Genomic DNA, 18,119 nt, shown 5'->3' on the forward strand with positions numbered 1-18,119 from the left:
CTCTGCGGCATGTGGGATCTTCCCGGACTGGGGCACGAACCCGTGTCCCCTGCATCGGCAGGCGGACTCTCAACCACTGCGCCACCAGGGAAGCCCTAAACTCTCTTCTTATTTCTACCCCAAAACTACTCCTCTTTTGATCTTCCCTGACTCAGGAAATGGCAACTCTGTCTTTCCAGTTTCTCAAGCCAAGAACCTTAAGTTTATCCCTACAAGTCCTGTCAAGTCTGCTTTCAAAACATACCCAGAACTTGATAACTTCTTAACACCTCCACAGCACAGGTCTAAGTGACCTCTCCTCTATGTTATTGCAGTGAGTCCTAACTGGTCTCCCTGCTTCCGTCATTCCCCTTTCTAATTTATTTTCCACAGTGTAACTAGAGTGAGCCTTTTGCAGTATGTCAGATCATATCACTACTCTGCTCAGTGGATATTTACTGCCTAGTCCATGATCATTCTCAGTCATATGGCCGCCAGCCCTTCTTCAGAAATCCATGCATGGGGTGATCCCGAGGCTTTATCATCACCTGGAATGGTTTCATTTGAAAGTCTTCAAAATATTTCTACTATGATCCACAGCTCCATTAGACCTTTATCTAAAGCACACTTGATCTTTGACTATACTGAGATCTCCCATTCCTTCACCCATCCTTTTTTGCCTGCCATCCCCTAGATCTGATAGAAATTAAAAGGAATTTAATATTAAAAAGTATCTTGTTCAACTGCTGTTCATTTTGACATGTTTAATTATTGAATAATCGCCCCCCACCTGACATGTACAACCACCTGACATGAATGTCAGGTATGTACATGATAATGACATACATGTACATGTACATGACATAAATTTTTTTATGATAGAATCTATTTCATTGATCTGTCAAGTTTTGGTGTCAGCACACTCTTTAAATGTTATTGAAGCTTTATATTAATAGTATGTTTTAATATTTGGTAAGGTTAGTAGCCTCTCATTGACTTTATTTTTCAAAATTGTTGGTGATGGTCTGGTTCTTTATAGTTTCACATGATTTTGAAAACAACTTGGTCAAGTTATGAAAAGCAAAATGTCCGTTGGGCTTTTTTTTCTGGAGTGGTTTTAAACTGGGCTGACTAGTTTGTATAAGTTAATATTTCATAACACTTTTTATTAGCTAAAATTTCTACTTTGTAATAGATTAAATTCTTTTTCCCTATGAATACCAAAGATGTATCTTCTATTACTTAAAAAGATATGCAAAAAATGTAAATGATCTGTTAAATTTGTTTTGTTTCAGATCTGTTTCCTTCTCTTTGCCATTCTCTACGTTGTCTCCTACTTCATCATCACAAGATACAAGAGAAAATCAGGTTAGTAGACACATTGTTATTAAAGCTTTGATTCTAATGCCAGGTGGTCTAGGCATGGACCATGGCTATATGGTGCCCATCGGCATAGTTCGTATATTCAGTATGCCTGTGATTGAAGCAAGCAGTTGCCTGGTACTAAGAGCCCTAAAAATAACCTCCAGGGAATCTGACTACTCGCAGGGTAATCTTCTTAGACCCGAGCCCTTTTTTAATCACCATTCTTATGTTCAACTAAGAATAGTCCAGGGCTCTTTACTTTCTGGGAAATTCCAGAGTTTATGAGGATAGTTGGTTCCCTGTGACTGGCTCTGAATTTGAACATACCCCTCATCACCCCCACCCAGTTCTTTCTCTATCAGAATATCTTTTCTTTTTCTGAAGTGGTATAGAATTTAGAGTCTCCGTAATACCATTTAGCATTCAATTATATATTATATTATCCTTTTATTATTTCATATGTATCCTTATCTCACCAGAGGGACCACTGTATCTTTTCTTTTTTTTAATGAATTTTGTGCTAATTAATTCATAGATTTTTATGCCAGAGTTTTGTAAGTAACTAACCAGTTACTTTACTGACTTCTGTTAAATCTCAGCTATTTCCTAGAAATCACAAGATTTCCACCTGTGATGCTGGGCTAATAGTAGGTGCCATGTGAATATTTAAGGATTCCATATATTAAAGCTTCCTTATGTTATTTTAAACTTGTCAGAATTTTGAAAGAAATCAGGAAATAGTGCTTGCTCTAGTGCGCTACTTGGCTCTGTGACTGCACTGAAATATTCCTTGGATTCTATAATCTCTCAAAATTTTGAAGACCTGGGATCCAAGACAGTATCTTAGCTGTTTTAAAAGATGTTTTGGCACCAGGTTTCATAGATTATGGACACAGAAGGAGGGAGAGATAGAGAATGAATGAATAATGCATTGTTTTAGAGGAAGTCAGGGGACGATGAGCAGGAAAATAGGGTATTTATTAGATGCTTTTTAGAGTAATCACGGGAGAGGGTAATGGGGACCCTGGACCTGGTTGGTAGAGGGTTGGCAATAGAATTGAAATGGATATGAAGCTCTTAAAACAATCTTCAAGACAGGGTGGTTGATGGATGTGGGTACAACAGTATAAAAATTAATTGTGACTATGTTATTTTGTGGTCTCTTTGGTCGTAAAACTATTTTGGGCAGTCAGTAATTAAGAATGGAGATTGGACTAAGAGAATGGCCCAAATATGCCATTGTCACTGAAACAGGTGGGCGCTCAGAATTCCACAGACCTACGCGGAGAGCCTTTGAGGACAACCCCAGTTAGGTACTGAGGAGAAGGAGGGGCTGGGGTGTTGTGTAATATTTTTGTAATTGGATCATAGTTTCCTTAGCTGGTAAGATTATGTGGGAGGACAAAAAAGATGGCCAACAGCCATGAGAGAGGGAGAGGGTAGGGTGAGGAAGCACAGGAGCAAGGGCCATCTTGCTCCTACTTAAAAACGACACAGAACTTGATATATTTCTGTCTGTAACTTGAATGAAATGATGAAGTATCAAGGCAATGGTATCCAAGGTGGTTTAGGATGATCCAAGAAAGTCCTCATTATTACCATTACTAACAATAGACTCAAATTACAGAAAACTATATGAGTTCTAAAATTCTGAATTTTAATTTTATAGTAAAAATTTTTTTTGGCTATTATCAACCAGAAAATTTCATTCATTAGCAATTTCACTGACATTGTATAACAGTAAATTTGATAGTGGTTCTGGGGTTCTACTGAGTTTTATTTCCTTGAGCACTAAAAATTTTGGAAATTTTAATTTACATGTGGGAGTTTTGTTAATCAGGATTTTTTGATCAATCAAAACACTCTGTTCTTTAACATATTCTATCCTCTCTGATTTAATGAGATTTAGATTTTGATCTGTGCTGAAATAAACAGTGCTTTTTGAAAATAATTTCTATTCAGTAATTGCTTCTTCAAGTTTATATTTTTGTTCATGCTTTTACTAAATTAATGAAACATTTTGTTGGAAGATAAAAGTATTAATACCTTGAACATTTTTGCAGATGAGCAAGAAGATGAAGATGCGATAGTCAACAGGATTTCGTATGTATTTTAATGTTCAATTGTCTTGTTTCTCATTCTAAAGTCATAAGTTTTCAAAACTTAATTTTGCCTTTTAGGCAGAAATATGGAAAAAATTCACTTAAAGTATTACAGCACCTTTATCAAATGTTAGTCCTCTCCTTGGAAAGTACATATAAGCAAATACATGGACAATTGAGGATTGATTATCTCCTGTTAAAATTTGCTTATTTAAGGAGCCAACAGATTTAATCTTCAGAGAATTTAACCAGGAAATGGGTTTAAGATTGGGAAAATTGCTGGGCCGAAGAAAGAAAGCAAGAAAGCTCTTGGCTGTTCGAATGGCCTGGGAACCGGGGGCAGCCATCTGTTCTGGTTAATCGAGCATTACCTGCTGTGAGCAGGGAGATGGGCCCGCGTGGTCCTCTTAGGCTCCTCCTAGCTCTCCGAAAGCAGAAAGCTTGCGCCTGCTGATGGTAGAGCCCAGCTAAAGGGCAGACATGAATCCTTTCCCAGTCCTCCAGGTGTGAAGTACTGGTGAGATGTGCACCCCTCTCGGTTTAGTCTGCATTCCGCTTTTGGTGGTAAATCTACTTAACTGCGTTTGTAGACCAATAATTTGTAAAAAGACAAGAACATATCCCATTGGATTTTACACTTGCATTGTGGTTTATGAAAATATGGCTGTTTCCTTGTGGTGGTGCCGGGGAGCGGCCTCACCTGCTTTACATGGCAGCTGGCGTGGCCTGTCTGAGGGGTTTGGGTTTCTCCCGGCAGCTGGTTTTTGCAGCATGGTGATGCGCACAGATGTCCCCTTCCTGAAGGTAGATGCGTGCGCCCTTATAAATTCAGGAAGGGGAAGTGTGGCGGAGAAGGTCACCTGGGAGGGCAGCTCTGACCTGCCTGTCCCCCTAGCTGCCCCACCCGCTGGTCTGTCTGTCCCCGCTGCCTTTCTTCCCTTCTGCGGTGGAGTGAGTGAGAACCGAGGAGTCAGGCAGAGCTGGGTTCACGTTCTGAACTCAAGATTAACTTGCGTTCAGAAGAGATTGAGAAAGGTTCCTGTCCTCCATGTGTGAGCTCGAGCTACCACCTGCCTTGTAGCATGTTGTGTGGATTAAATAACATACGCAAAAAAAAAGTGGGGGGTGCTCGGTGCGTGGCAGGTGTGAGCTCGGGGTTGCGTTCTACTGAGTTTTATTTCCTTGAGCACTAAAAATTTTGGAAATTTTAATTTACATGTGGGAGTTTTGTTAATCAGGATTTTTTGATCAATCAAAACACTCTGTTCTTTAACATATTCTATCCTCTCTGATTTAATGAGATTTAGATTTTGATCTGTGCTGAAATAAACAGTGCTTTTTGAAAATAATTTCTATTCAGTAATTGCTTCTTCAAGTTTATATTTTTGTTCATGCTTTTACTAAATTAATGAAACATTTTGTTGGAAGATAAAAGTATTAATACCTTGAACATTTTTGCAGATGAGCAAGAAGATGAAGATGCGATAGTCAACAGGATTTCGTATGTATTTTAATGTTCAATTGTCTTGTTTCTCATTCTAAAGTCATAAGTTTTCAAAACTTAATTTTGCCTTTTAGGCAGAAATATGGAAAAAATTCACTTAAAGTATTACAGCACCTTTATCAAATGTTAGTCCTCTCCTTGGAAAGTACATATAAGCAAATACATGGACAATTGAGGATTGATTATCTCCTGTTAAAATTTGCTTATTTAAGGAGCCAACAGATTTAATCTTCAGAGGATTTAACCAGGAAATGGGTTTAAGATTGGGAAAATTGCTGGGCCGAAGAAAGAAAGCAAGAAAGCTCTTGGCTGTTCGAATGGCCTGGGAACCGGGGGCAGCCATCTGTTCTGGTTAATCGAGCATTACCTGCTGTGAGCAGGGAGATGGGCCCGCGTGGTCCTCTTAGGCTCCTCCTAGCTCTCCGAAAGCAGAAAGCTTGCGCCTGCTGATGGTAGAGCCCAGCTAAAGGGCAGACATGAATCCTTTCCCAGTCCTCCAGGTGTGAAGTACTGGTGAGATGTGCACCCCTCTCGGTTTAGTCTGCATTCCGCTTTTGGTGGTAAATCTACTTAACTGCGTTTGTAGACCAATAATTTGTAAAAAGACAAGAACATATCCCATTGGATTTTACACTTGCATTGTGGTTTATGAAAATATGGCTGTTTCCTTGTGGTGGTGCCGGGGAGCGGCCTCACCTGCTTTACATGGCAGCTGGCGTGGCCTGTCTGAGGGGTTTGGGTTTCTCCCGGCAGCTGGTTTTTGCAGCATGGTGATGCGCACAGATGTCCCCTTCCTGAAGGTAGATGCGTGCGCCCTTATAAATTCAGGAAGGGGAAGTGTGGCGGAGAAGGTCACCTGGGAGGGCAGCTCTGACCTGCCTGTCCCCCTAGCTGCCCCACCCGCTGGTCTGTCTGTCCCCGCTGCCTTTCTTCCCTTCTGCGGTGGAGTGAGTGAGAACCGAGGAGTCAGGCAGAGCTGGGTTCACGTTCTGAACTCAAGATTAACTTGCGTTCAGAAGAGATTGAGAAAGGTTCCTGTCCTCCATGTGTGAGCTCGAGCTACCACCTGCCTTGTAGCATGTTGTGTGGATTAAATAACATACGCAAAAAAAAAGTGGGGGGTGCTCGGTGCGTGGCAGGTGTGAGCTCGGGGTTGCTGTACTTCTCCCCCCACCCTCTTTCCTTGCCCGCCCTCCTCCCACTGAAGAGGAAGGAGCGGAATGAGATGCTGCGCTTAAAGGAGGAGAAACAGTGGCCCAGGGTTCTGAAGAAGTTCAGACACGTCCCCAGGGGTAGGTGATGGCCAGCACCATCTGGCCGCCTGAGGGAGGGAGGGTTCCCCGCGGCTTACTGTAGCCCCGCGTCAGGCTGAGGAGTCTTCCCCTGGCCTCTCTCACCTCCCTTTAAACCCACCTTCACTCTCTCTTTTGCTCCTTAAAGGCCTTCGTTCTGTCCTCTGTTTGTATCCACTCATGCCCCCAAATTCACTCTTTTTGTTCTTTTCAACCCTAAATGACATTTTCTCTCAGCTGGTTGTTTGATTTGATTTGGATCAAAGCGCCTAACTGGTGAAACTGCTTTTAAGGATGGCTTGTCCAGGCAGGAGGGAGGCCTGGCGCGGGGCTCAGAGCACGAGGGGGCGACCTGGTGTTGACTCTCAGGATTGGAGAGGAGAAGGGAAGTTTTCCTGCAGAGGGGATCAGGCACGATGTTGTCCCAAGGGGGTGAGGAGGGCCACCCACTGTGCTGGGGAGTGCTCTGTCACGGGGACTCAGAGCCCGCGTAGGGTGGGAAGGGTGTCCCTGGTGGATGGCCTGGCTGTCAGTGCTTAGGTGGGGAGGGTGTTCACAGGGCAGGGCAGTCCAAAATGGGGCTCACCTGAGCACATGGTGCCTCTAGGGTGAGGGGGTCAGTGTGGCAGGAGGCTGTTAAAGACAGTGGGGACCGGGCTTCCCTGGTGGCGCAGTGGTTGCGCGTCCGCCTGCCGATGCAGGGGAACCGGGTTCGCGCCCCGGTCCGGGAAGATCCCACGTGCCACGGAGCGGCTGGGCCCGTGAGCCATGGCCGCTGAGCCTGCGCGTCCGGAGCCTGTACTCCGCAACGGGAGAGGCCACAGCAGGGGGAGGCCCGCATACCATAAAAAAAAAATAAATAAATAAAATAAAGACAGTGGGGACCACTTACAGTTAGGGAAAGCGGGAAAACGACAATGAACACTAAGTTGTTGTGGTGCAGTTGGAGGTATCTGTATGGACTCACGTTTTTCAGTATAGAGTTACTGAACCCAATCTGGATGTGAAGTGTGGGTACATGTATGTGTTTGTATGTACATGTATACCTAGTGCATGCTTACACCCCCTAGAGCTGCCTGTCCACTGCCTGTCCATGCTCACCTGGGAGCATGACACCCCAAGAGCAAGGAGTATATTTAGCGCCCAGATTTTTGTTTCCACTAAAAGGAATCAGTGCTCCTTGGGGGGAGGGCTGATTGCAGGGCTGGGGTAGGGAAAGTTCCAGTCTCCTTTCGTCCATCTTGTAGTACCACAGTGCAGGGAAGTGCTCAAGAGTGATGGCAGCACATCAGGAAGACAGGGAAGCCTTCAGGGGCTTTCACACTTACTCAGGGACAGTCTGAGCATCACAATCAGGATTGTCCTGGGTCTAACACAGAACAGAGCAGGGCAATCTTGAGTCCATACGGATAGAGACCAACAGGTGAATAACTTATTTGACAAGGAACAGGATATTTTCCTCGTTCCAAACTTAACTTCCCACAAAGGGAAGAGGAACTTGAGAGTGGAGAGCCTTGGCAGACGGCACCTTGGCCAGCGAGCAGAGACCGCGACCAGTAATGGGGCAGACAGACATCCCAGGCCACCTGGTAGCCTGTAGAGAGGAACGTGAAGCATGGTGTCTGTGACTTTCCTGCCCTGTGGACGTGTCAGACTCCACAGAGCCAAAGCTGGCTCCCTCATCTCCCTCGCCAGCCCGCTCAGCTGCAGCCGTCCCTGTCACCGCGGATGTCACGGCTGATGGCTGCTCCACCTCTCCCACTCTCAGGAGGTGGTCTTGGTCATCCCTGAGCCCTCTCTCATCCCTCACTGGGCAGTCCTGTTGGCTCTGTCCTCAGAATCTGCTCCGTTTCAGAAGGCGACATTTCTGAGGTTGCCTTCAATTCCGAGGCGCACTGTTTCATAGTTGTGTAAGCAGTGACGGCTGCCATTTTCTGACTTGACCCAGGGCCTTACCTTGAGGACCCCTTGCCAGCATTTAACTCTGTCCCATCAGCCTTTTATGGATAGTTCTCACAGCTACTCAAGGGCAACAGGGAGCACGGTATTACCTTTTTTTGTATGTCTAGGGCCAATCACAATACCTGAAGTGCAGTAGATTCTAGAGGGTTTTTTAAAAAAAAATTTATTTATTTATTTTTGGCTGTGTTGGGTCTCCGTTGCTGCGCGCGGGCTTTCTCTAGTTGCGGAGAGCGGGGGCTACTCTTCGTTGAGGTGTGTGGGCTACTCATTGCGTTGGCTTCTCTTGTTACGGAGCATGGGCTCTAGGCACGTGGGCTTCGGTAGTTGCAGCACACGGGCTCAGTAGTTGTGGCTCGCGGGCTCTAGAGCGCAGGCTCAGTAGTTGTGGCACACGGGCTTAGTTGATCCGTGGCATGTGGGATCTTCCCGGACCAGGGCTTGAACCCGTATCCCCTGCATTGGCAGGCAGATTCTCAACCACTGCGCCACCAGGGAAGTCCCTAGAAGGTTTTTGACGTAAGATCCAGTATTATATTTACAGTGACCATATATATTTAGGAATTTCTGGGTCACTTTTGATTTCAGAAACTTCATCTGTTTGCCCTCATAAGCTTACTCCTTGGTCAGATTACATCTCCCAGCTTTAGAGCCGGAAGACATGGTGAGCCTTCACTGCTGCGTGCGGGTCAGTGTCATGAGCACCAAGAGGAGGGAGGGACTTTACTGAGAGGAGCGAGAAGGGAGCCGCTGAGGAGTGCTTCACAGGGCAGCTGACGCACAGGGAACCCGAGGGAGAGGGCCGACTGCGCCCAGGGCACGGAGCCCGAAAGCCTATTCACGTTGGGTGCAAGGAGGTTAGGTAAGCCTGCCTGTATGTGGGAATCTGTCATGGCCAGAGGAGCCTGGAAGGGCAGAATTGGGAGAGCTGTGCGGGACCTGGAATGGGGAGATCGTGGATGTGGTCTTAATTTTCATGTTGGAAGAAGGAAGGAATGGTAGCGACAGACTTGTGAGGACAGAAACGAAGGTTGCTTGAGGCACTGGTGGGTAAGTGCTGGAGATGGCAGTGGGCCTGGGGCGAGGGTGTGTCTCTGCTTTTCCCAGGAAACGTGTTGTCCGTTCAGCAAAACACGTTTGTAAGGCTTTTTCTGTGTCTGAACTGAATTGTATTTTGGTGTGTATCATATGGTCTACATTAAACAATTCACTAGTGATTTACTGAACAGGGGAGGTTTCATGGTTATTTTCAGCTTTTAAGTAGGAAAACGCTTCTGTTGGTTGCCACAAGATGGCATTGGCCTCAAAGTTACTCTATTGGATGTGTATTTTGAGCGTTTAGTGTGATTTTTTTCTTATATCTTCTTATATGTATTTTCACATTCTTTCTACATTAAATTTAATGGAATGAATATTAAATTAAGGTTTCATCTCTGTCAGTGAGGTTCCCTTTTCCTTTGCCATTTTATCTTTTAAAATAATCTTTAAAAAATTAGATATAAAATTTTAGACATTTCAGACGTGTAACTGAGAAAGAGAAAGCCCCCTGTAGTCCCACTCTCCTAGGAATTGTTACATATTATGCTAGATTTTTAAATGTACCTCTATTTTCCTGTGTGTAAATATGCACTTTGGGGGGGGGGGGGCGGGGGGAGAGCATGTTTTATATTTATTGTCCATGCTTTTCTTGGTGTTTTTATTTTTAATTTATTTTAGACATCTTTCCATATTAGTACATATTAGAGATATTTCAAAAAATGACAAAATTGTGTTTTAAATATTGTTTAATGTATAATTCTAATAGTTGCCTACAGTTTACTATATAGTTTATTTAACCTTTACCCATTTTAAGAGATGGTAGACCAATAGGTTTGTAAGTTTCTTCTTCTTGAAATAACCATTTTCATGTAATTCTTTCTTCATACTGTGTTCACAAGCATTTTTTTCACCTGAACCGGTTTTTGTGTTACTGTTAGCATATATTGCCATAGTTGTTAATTAAATGCAATTGTGAAATAAATACTTAAATTTAAAAGAGGAATGAGACTACAATTTATTCTTCGTAAAATGTGCGAAGTATTCTGTCTCTAGTGTATGTCTGCTTTAGGCCGACTCTTTAGACTTAAGGGTTTTTTCACAGAGTAAGTTTTAGAGTTGGTCTAGTTTAACTTCCAGGACCATACGTATATCACTTGTCTTCCAACTGCATATACTCAATGAAACGCATATGTAATTCTTTTTGGATTTAAAAAATTTAAGAGTTTTGATTCTATTCTTTTTGAATTACTCCCATATTCTTTGCGTTTTCCAACCACTGGTGACAATGATGCTCTTCTCTTCCAGGTTGTTTCTGAGCACGTTCACTCTAGCAGTTTCAGCTGGGGCAGTTTTGCTTTTACCCTTCTCAATAATCAGCAATGAAATCCTGCTTTCTTTTCCTCAAAACTACTATATTCAGTGGCTAAATGGCTCCCTGATTCATGGTTAGTATATATTGCTTAATATAATCACAATTAATGTTTTAATTTTCTACTGTACTATATTTAAAATTTTTCCTTTTCTTAGTTTCTTTAATAATTTGCATCTTCCTTCAGTAAACCATTTGAGTCTAATAAAATCAGAAAACCAGATTTTACTTACTATTCCTATTCATAGTTAGTTGTGAAAGGCTTTTCTACAAGAAGCAGTTTTTATACTGACTGTGATTTTGATAAATACAGTTTCATTTAAATATTTAGCAAGAGAATTTTGGTTTACCTGGATATGTCAGAAGAACTCCTCAACCTCCATTTAGGATCTAAAAAAAAACCCCACCATAGTTTCTATTTTATTTATTTGCTGTTAGTTTCTTTAGTCATTTCAAAATGCATGATAGAAGGGGGAAAACTCTTTTGTCACAGACAAACTTTAAAATTAATGTGGTTTAAAAAAGTAATGACTTATTTTGGCAACATGGTATATTGCCTTGAAGCAAAATAGACCTGAATTCCAATCTTGGCTCTGTCATTTTCTGGACATTTTTAGTGAGATAGGACATTTTAATTTTAATTTATAAAATAAATTAAATCTAATACACATATCTTTTTAATATGTTTCATTGTCTTTTGCCCACTTTTTTCATATTGAATTATGTTATCTCTTTGTATGTGAAATACATCAGTCATTTATCAGATTTTTGTAAATATGTTTTTCTAGTTGTTAGTTTACTTTCTAATTTTGTTTTTTTTTTTTTGGTTACAGAATTTTTGCATTTTTATGTTGTCCAGTCTTTTTCTTCCTTTGATTTCTCTCTTTTTGTGTTTAGGAGATCCTTTCCCTTCCTGAGATGTGACAGATACTCCTTTTTTTTCTTGTTCTTTTAAAAATGGTTTTGTTTACACTTAACTGTTTAATCCATCTGGAGTTTATACAGATAACTACCTTTTTTCTTACCCATTTGTGTGTGTTTAAAGAAATACATGTTTGCTGTAGAAAATTTGGAAAACAAAATTTACAGTGAAGAAAATTAATATTACTCACAATCCTACAACCCAGAGAACTACTGTGGATACTGTGACCTAAACCCTTCAATGTTGTGTGAGTGCACATGTGAACACATAACCAAATAAATAATGAAATGGAACCCTACTGTACTCACTGTCGATTTGTCTTTGCACCCATCATCATATAGTGGGGAGGTTTCCATGCCTGAAGTACTTTTCTGTGCTATTTACAGTATTGCCTAGAGCCATTATAATCATGAATTGTTCCCAGTTTTTTAGTTTAAAAAGCTACATTGTACATCTTTACAAATAAATGTTTGTCTTTAGGACAAATTTCTGCAGTTTACTTTCCCAGTAAGCATACTTTAAAGGTTTTTGAAAAGATATTTCCCAATTATTCCTCAGAAAAACTGTCTGATTTTTGCTAGCAGTTCCACTTTCATGTAGTGTGTGAGCATCTCTATTCCCAAAATGTATCTTCACCAATTTTGGATGTTAGTTAAAAAAAACCTACCAATTCAATAGATGAGAAATTTCCTTTTTTAAATTTACATTTCTTTAATTACTAGTGAGGGTGGACATTTACAAAGCACATTTCTAGGTCATTTGTATTTATTTTTTAGTAAATTGCCTCCCTGTATTTCCTTTGCCCATTTTGCAGTGTTTCAGGTTAATTACAAACATTTCCTTCCCAGTTGTCCTTTAATACTGCTTATCCTGTTTCTTGACAAGAAGAATTTTAACATATTAGTCTATGGCATACTTTACACTGGGCTTGTGGTTTCTGTCAGGCTTCAGAGTCATTGATGCTCTGAGGACCAAATGAATTCAGTAAACTTAGGACTAATTATTAAGTGAATAAAGAGAAATACCTGCATTTATGTTGCTTAGCAATTGAAAAACTCAAGCAAATTAAGGTTTTTACTGAAACTGACGCAAAAAGTAAGCCATCTGTTGAAAAGTCACTGTGAAAGGCAGGAAACAACCTGGAAAGTAATGGTGAGTTGAAACATATATTTATCAGGATTTTTCTGGTGAATTATTTTTAGATGACAGTGCTGGGTGTTATTAACCGATACATAGATAATATATGATTTACAAATGTTTTTTGCATATGTTGTCTGAAACGTTTGTTGAAGACTGTCCCTCTGGCCCTAGCTTTCTGTAAGGCGGTGGGCTCTGTGGGCGTACATTTTTGAGGGTTGGGCTCCAGGTGTTTTCACTAGCAGTGCAGGCCGTCTCAGGCCAGGCTCACTAGTATTATGAGTGAACTGGCCTTTGTTTCCAGTTTTACTGAATACAAATTGTGTGATATACTTAATGACCTTCAAATACTCTAAATCAGAGCCATTTCTTTTATTCTGTTTATGGACTGGAAGTGAGAGCTACCAGTATATGACATGCTATCTATTTAATGCTGGAGGCATTAACCTTGGAAGTAAATTTATTTGTTTGTATTGGTTGTCTTTCTCATTATAATGTTAAGGGGTGTAAGCTTAGGCATTGTACCTTGTTTATAAATCAGGGCTTAGAACAGTGCTTCTCACATAGTGGTAGCCCAGTAAACATCTGTTGAGTGAGTAGATAAACTATAAACGATAACTTTAACCTCCAGGGGACCACATCAGCTGAAAGTTGGGGAGCTAGAGGAAGAGCCCTCTAAGTTATATCATTGCTTCTAGATGTATTCTCAGAAATTGGTCTTGGGAAGCCTAAGCCGTCAGCTCTGGACGTTGTTCTTGAGGGTTTTATGACCCCTGACTTTGTTTCTGCTTCTAATTTTTTGGTAGATCTGTATCCTTTACTGCATGTAGTGAATTTCATAAAGCTTCCCATTTATCTTTCTCTTCTGAATTCATAGTTTGTTTTTTAACCTTGTGGGTGACATCCAAGGGAGTGTTTATTTCCTTAGATTGTCTTGGGGTTGAAGATTTGTCAACCTCAGATATGCTTGCTTCTTTGCTTTTAAAAAATTATAACAATTAATGGGGCCAAACTGTCATAAGGGAGACCCAGGAGAGCCCATGGGGTAGTTCCAGTATGAGTTTGAAGGCCTCAGTGGTGACAGTAGCCAGGTCAGCTTTGGAGAGTGTAAGTCTGTGTCGCTGAGCCTGTGCATAACCTCCATCCCTGCCACCATGGCCACTTTTTTCATGAGCTCATTGGGTGATTACAGGGGTGGCTTGGGAAAGAGGTTGACTGATATCTGTAGAACTAGGATAAGGTAATTCTATCCACTTTAATATTAAAATCCTCTGCTGAGGTCCCCCTTTAATGAGCAGTCACATGGGATACAAATATCTTCACCTTTTTCTTTTTTCCCATTTAGAGTGGTCTATCTGCATACCTCTTCTCCAAGTTTCCTTGTTACCAATTTTCCTATCATGTTCCTTCCAAGTCCCCAGCCATCCAGCCAAGTCATTGGCCAATATGAATATATAATTGCATGTCTGGCCATTTTTCCAAGCAAAGTGAACAGTCAGGTACACTGCCCAAAGTCCTGTCCACCGGAGGACTCCCGTTCACCCCTGTCCTTTGGAGGTGTCCCAAGGAGGGCTGTAGTGCTGCAGCTGTCCACTTGGGGGCGGTGTCTGCATATTGTGCAGAATGGTCTGTGAGTCAGGCCCAGACTTCTCTTCCTCTGCCAGCTGATCCGGAGGAATCCCCACGAGGCCAGGGGAGAGAAAGCAGAGCAGCAGGAGTGGGGACCGTGGGCATCTGGGCCACTTCTTCATGTGACTGACTTGTGCCTGCAGGGCCCGCTAGGGTGTGATCATGTATACACCACCTCCCTCTGACTTTGGGATGTTGCTGTGCACGCCCACATTATGGCTTGGTGGGCCGGATAAAGATAACACCGTTTCATGATGGGCAGCTCAGGCCGTATGGTAACTCGGTGGCCCACGGTCAAGTCTCTGCTAAGGCCCAACAGCAAACCAATAGCTGTTTCTCAGAAGGAAGGTAGTTATCTGCAGGGGATGGCAGGGCTTTGCTCCGAAATCCTAAGAGCCTTTGCTGTGATTCACCTCTAGGGGCTGCCAAAGGCTCCGAACTGCATACTGTCTGCTGCTGATTCTTCTGGCACCATTGGATCTGCTGGATCATAAGGCCAAGGGCGGAGCAGCTTGCATAGCCGCCTGGAGCTGCAGAGCTTCAAAGCCTTCTCTTGTTCTGGGCCCCACTCAAAACCAGCAGCTTTTTGGGTCACTCAGTAAATGGGCTAGAGTAACACAACCAAGTGAGGAATATGTTGCCTCCCAAATCCAAAGAAGCCCACTGAGCACTGTGCCTCTGTTTTGGTTGTAGGAGAGGCCAGATGCGGCAGTCCTTAGAAGGGATATCTTGACATGGCCCACACCACTGGACCCCTAGAAATTTCACTGAAGTAGAAGGCTCCTGAATTTTTGTTAGATTTATTTCCCACCCTCTTACCGATTAGAGTGGTGGCTACTTCTCACTCACTTGGTCTCATTAGCATCCTGTCATCAGTGTAGTGGAGCGAGGTGCAGTCTTCTGGAAGGGAATGGTGATCAAGATCCCTGCAGACTAAATTGTGACGTAAGTCCAGAGGGGTGGTATATCCCTCAGTTAGGATAGTGAAGGTGTATTGCTTGCCTTGCCAGCTGGAAGCAAAATGCTCTGGTGGGCCTTATGGACAGGGATGGAGAAAAAAAGCATTTGTCACATCAGTAGCCACATACCAGGTACCAGGAGATGTGTTCACTTACCCTAGCAACGAAACCAAGTCTGCTACGGCAGCTACAATTAGAGTCACCACCTGGTTAAGCTTACGAGAATCTACTGTCATTCTCCAAGATCCGTCTTTCTTGGGGATGTGGGAATCACTACCCCTCATCTTTCAAGTCCTTGATGGCTGCACTAATCCCTGCATTACCTTCAGGAATGTGGGATTTCTTTTGGGTTACTATTTTCCTAGTTAGAGGCAGTTCTGGTGGCCTCTGTTTGGCCTTTCTCACTATAATAGCCCTTTCTCCACAGGTCAGGGAACCATTGTGGGGATTCTGCCAGCTTTTGAGCATATCCATTCCAATTGTGCATTCCAGAGCTGGGGAAAGAACCACAGAACAGGTTCAGGGCCCCACTGTGAGACGTGTGAGACCTGAGCTGAAACTCTCCTGACCACCTGACCTCCACAAGCCCCTGCTCTGACTGGGGTGAAGTTTTGGGTCCCCTGGAGATAGTGTCAGTTCAGAGCCAGAAATGTTTTGTGAATTTGTGCTAAAGTCTTTGAGGACTGGGAACATGTCTTAAATTCTCTTAATCTCCCGTGAGGCACCTGTCCCAGTTCTTGCACACTGAAAATGTTCAATAACGATTCATTGATTGGATGAGTAATAGTTATTAATTGTATCATTAGGAATACTTTGGTAAAGGTAGACTTAATTTGAAGAGAAATTTAATGGCTTATTCTAAAAATTATCAATATGGAATGATTGTGCCATTAATGTGTGAATCACATGAGGATTAGAGGCTAAAATATGTGTCAATAATGCTTTGGTATGTGTAAATATATTCAGCTTGGCTTAAGTACAGTGTTTTGGATCTTGGACATGTGTTTGAAATGTTATGTGTTCACTATATTACCTTGGAATGCCACTTCACTTCTCTGGGCTAGAATTAATAAATTACATTAATAACTAATAATATAGTTTATTATAGGATGATACAAAAGGGGCAGATATGGCAAATTAAAATGATGGCTAAAATTTGTATTATTTTTATTATTATAATTTATTATTAGAATTAAAATAGAAAAAGCATAAAAAATGGACAGAAAAAAGAAAGTATCTCTTTGTATTCACTTTCTGTATCTTGACTGCTGTTAAAAAAAATTAGTAGAAAAATAGGAAACTCTTCAGTTCCATAAATTAAAAAATCATGATTCACCTGCTTAATGGGTTTTCCTTTTTGAGTGATGAGAATGTTTTGGAACTAGATAAAGGTAGTGGTTGCACAACATTGCGAATGCACTAATGCCACTGAATTATTCATTTTAAAATGGTAATTTTATGTATGTGAGTTTAAAATTAATATAAAAATGAAACATCGATACATCTTGGGATGTAATTAAGTTGTAGCCTTAAATAAAATAAGGAAATAATTCTTCAGTTTTTGAGGTATTTTCTCTCAGTGGGGCCCAGTTTTTGCTAAGCTATCCATACTCACTTGTGACCAGACAGAGACACACATTTAGAGCATGATTGCCCGTTTTAAGATTCAGCCTGTTAAAAGATAACCACGGTGAATCTGACTTGACTTTGCAAGGTATGTGTGCTTTATTTTGATTTGTCAACATGAATAGCCAATGTGCTGTTTTGGACATGATGAAGGAACAGTACAAAATCCATCTTTGTTTTATACATTTTCAAGTCTCACAGAAGGTCAGAAAATTCAGACTTTTAGATTATAAGCAATTAAACTTAAAAAAATGAAAAGTAAGTGTTATGTTTACTTATGTATAAATATTAAATCAAAAGTCAGTTCTTACCATATTTTAAGGTACCATTGTTAATTAAATGTTACTAACAATTTCTAGTTAATTGGTCTCAATAGTTCAGTGATTTGTTATAATGTGCATCACTATAGTTACTGCATGTATATCGTTTATAATAGTAAAAATAACAAACAGTCTAAGTAGGAAATTTGCTTAATTAAATTTTGGTAGATCCAAACAGTGGAATGCTTTTTTGACCATTATAGATGATGATGATGTAGATGAGTATTTGTTGATATAGAAAGATGTCGAAAAAAATGTTTTTCTCTGGATGGTGGGATTATATGATATAAAAAATTTATATTTATAAACGAAGTTTGTTTTGGTGCTTGCCTTGTATAATATTTCTATAGTAGATGTGTATTGCTTTTTGGTTATAAGAAAAAACTTAAAAAGTTTAATAGCTTATTGCTAAAATCGTTCTTTTTGTTTTTTTTCCCTTCTGAGTGCATAACCAAAAGCTATTTTAATTCTGAAGTTCTCACAATACTCACTATTCAAAAGCAAACTTGCAGTCTTTCCTTTAAAGCTTATGCTTTCTTCATAGCGTTTTTTTAATTATATGTCACTTTTTGACAATTGGATCAGATCCTTAATTCCAGTGAAATATTGGTTTTAACTTAGTTTTGTTATTTTGGAAATAATTGAATACGGCTGAACTTGGATTAATTTCCTTATTGAAGTTCATGAAGTTTTTTGTCTGTGTGGTTAGAAAGTGATAGATTATTTGCTTCATAGTGTTGTATATTATATTGAAGTATTTTGTGACTCCAGCAGATGGAGCTAGAAGGTGATGCATCCATTGGTGATCTGGCAGTTCAGTTCGGTTTGCTTCGGTTTTAGACTAATTATTCTGGGATTATTAAATAACTTTTAAGTTTACATACCTCTTTTGGGGATAGACATTGAATATCTTTCAAA

At 41.1% G+C, this 18,119-nt stretch overlaps 1 protein-coding gene across 7 annotated transcripts in view; it reads left to right on the forward strand.

The window, feature by feature from the left end:
* LMBR1 (limb development membrane protein 1) overlaps positions 1-18,119 on the forward strand; it is a 150,363-nt gene that overhangs the window by 26,156 nt on the left and 106,088 nt on the right. For 5 of the 7 annotated variants that reach the window (XM_028489513.2, XM_055084718.1, XM_024127858.3 and 2 more), the window contains exons 2-4: positions 1,275-1,347; positions 3,408-3,447; positions 10,545-10,684. In XM_028489513.2, coding sequence (XP_028345314.1) covers positions 1,275-1,347; positions 3,408-3,447; positions 10,545-10,684 — 253 coding nt within the window. Of the gene's footprint in view, positions 1-1,274; positions 1,348-3,407; positions 3,448-10,544; positions 10,685-18,119 lie in introns of those variants that run through there. The other 2 variants (XM_028489514.2, XM_055084720.1) reach the window with 2 other exon arrangements.

Source organism: Physeter macrocephalus, chromosome 5 (assembly GCF_002837175.3).
Source record: "Physeter macrocephalus isolate SW-GA chromosome 5, ASM283717v5, whole genome shotgun sequence".
In the NCBI taxonomy this organism is placed as follows: Eukaryota; Metazoa; Chordata; class Mammalia; order Artiodactyla; family Physeteridae; genus Physeter; species Physeter macrocephalus.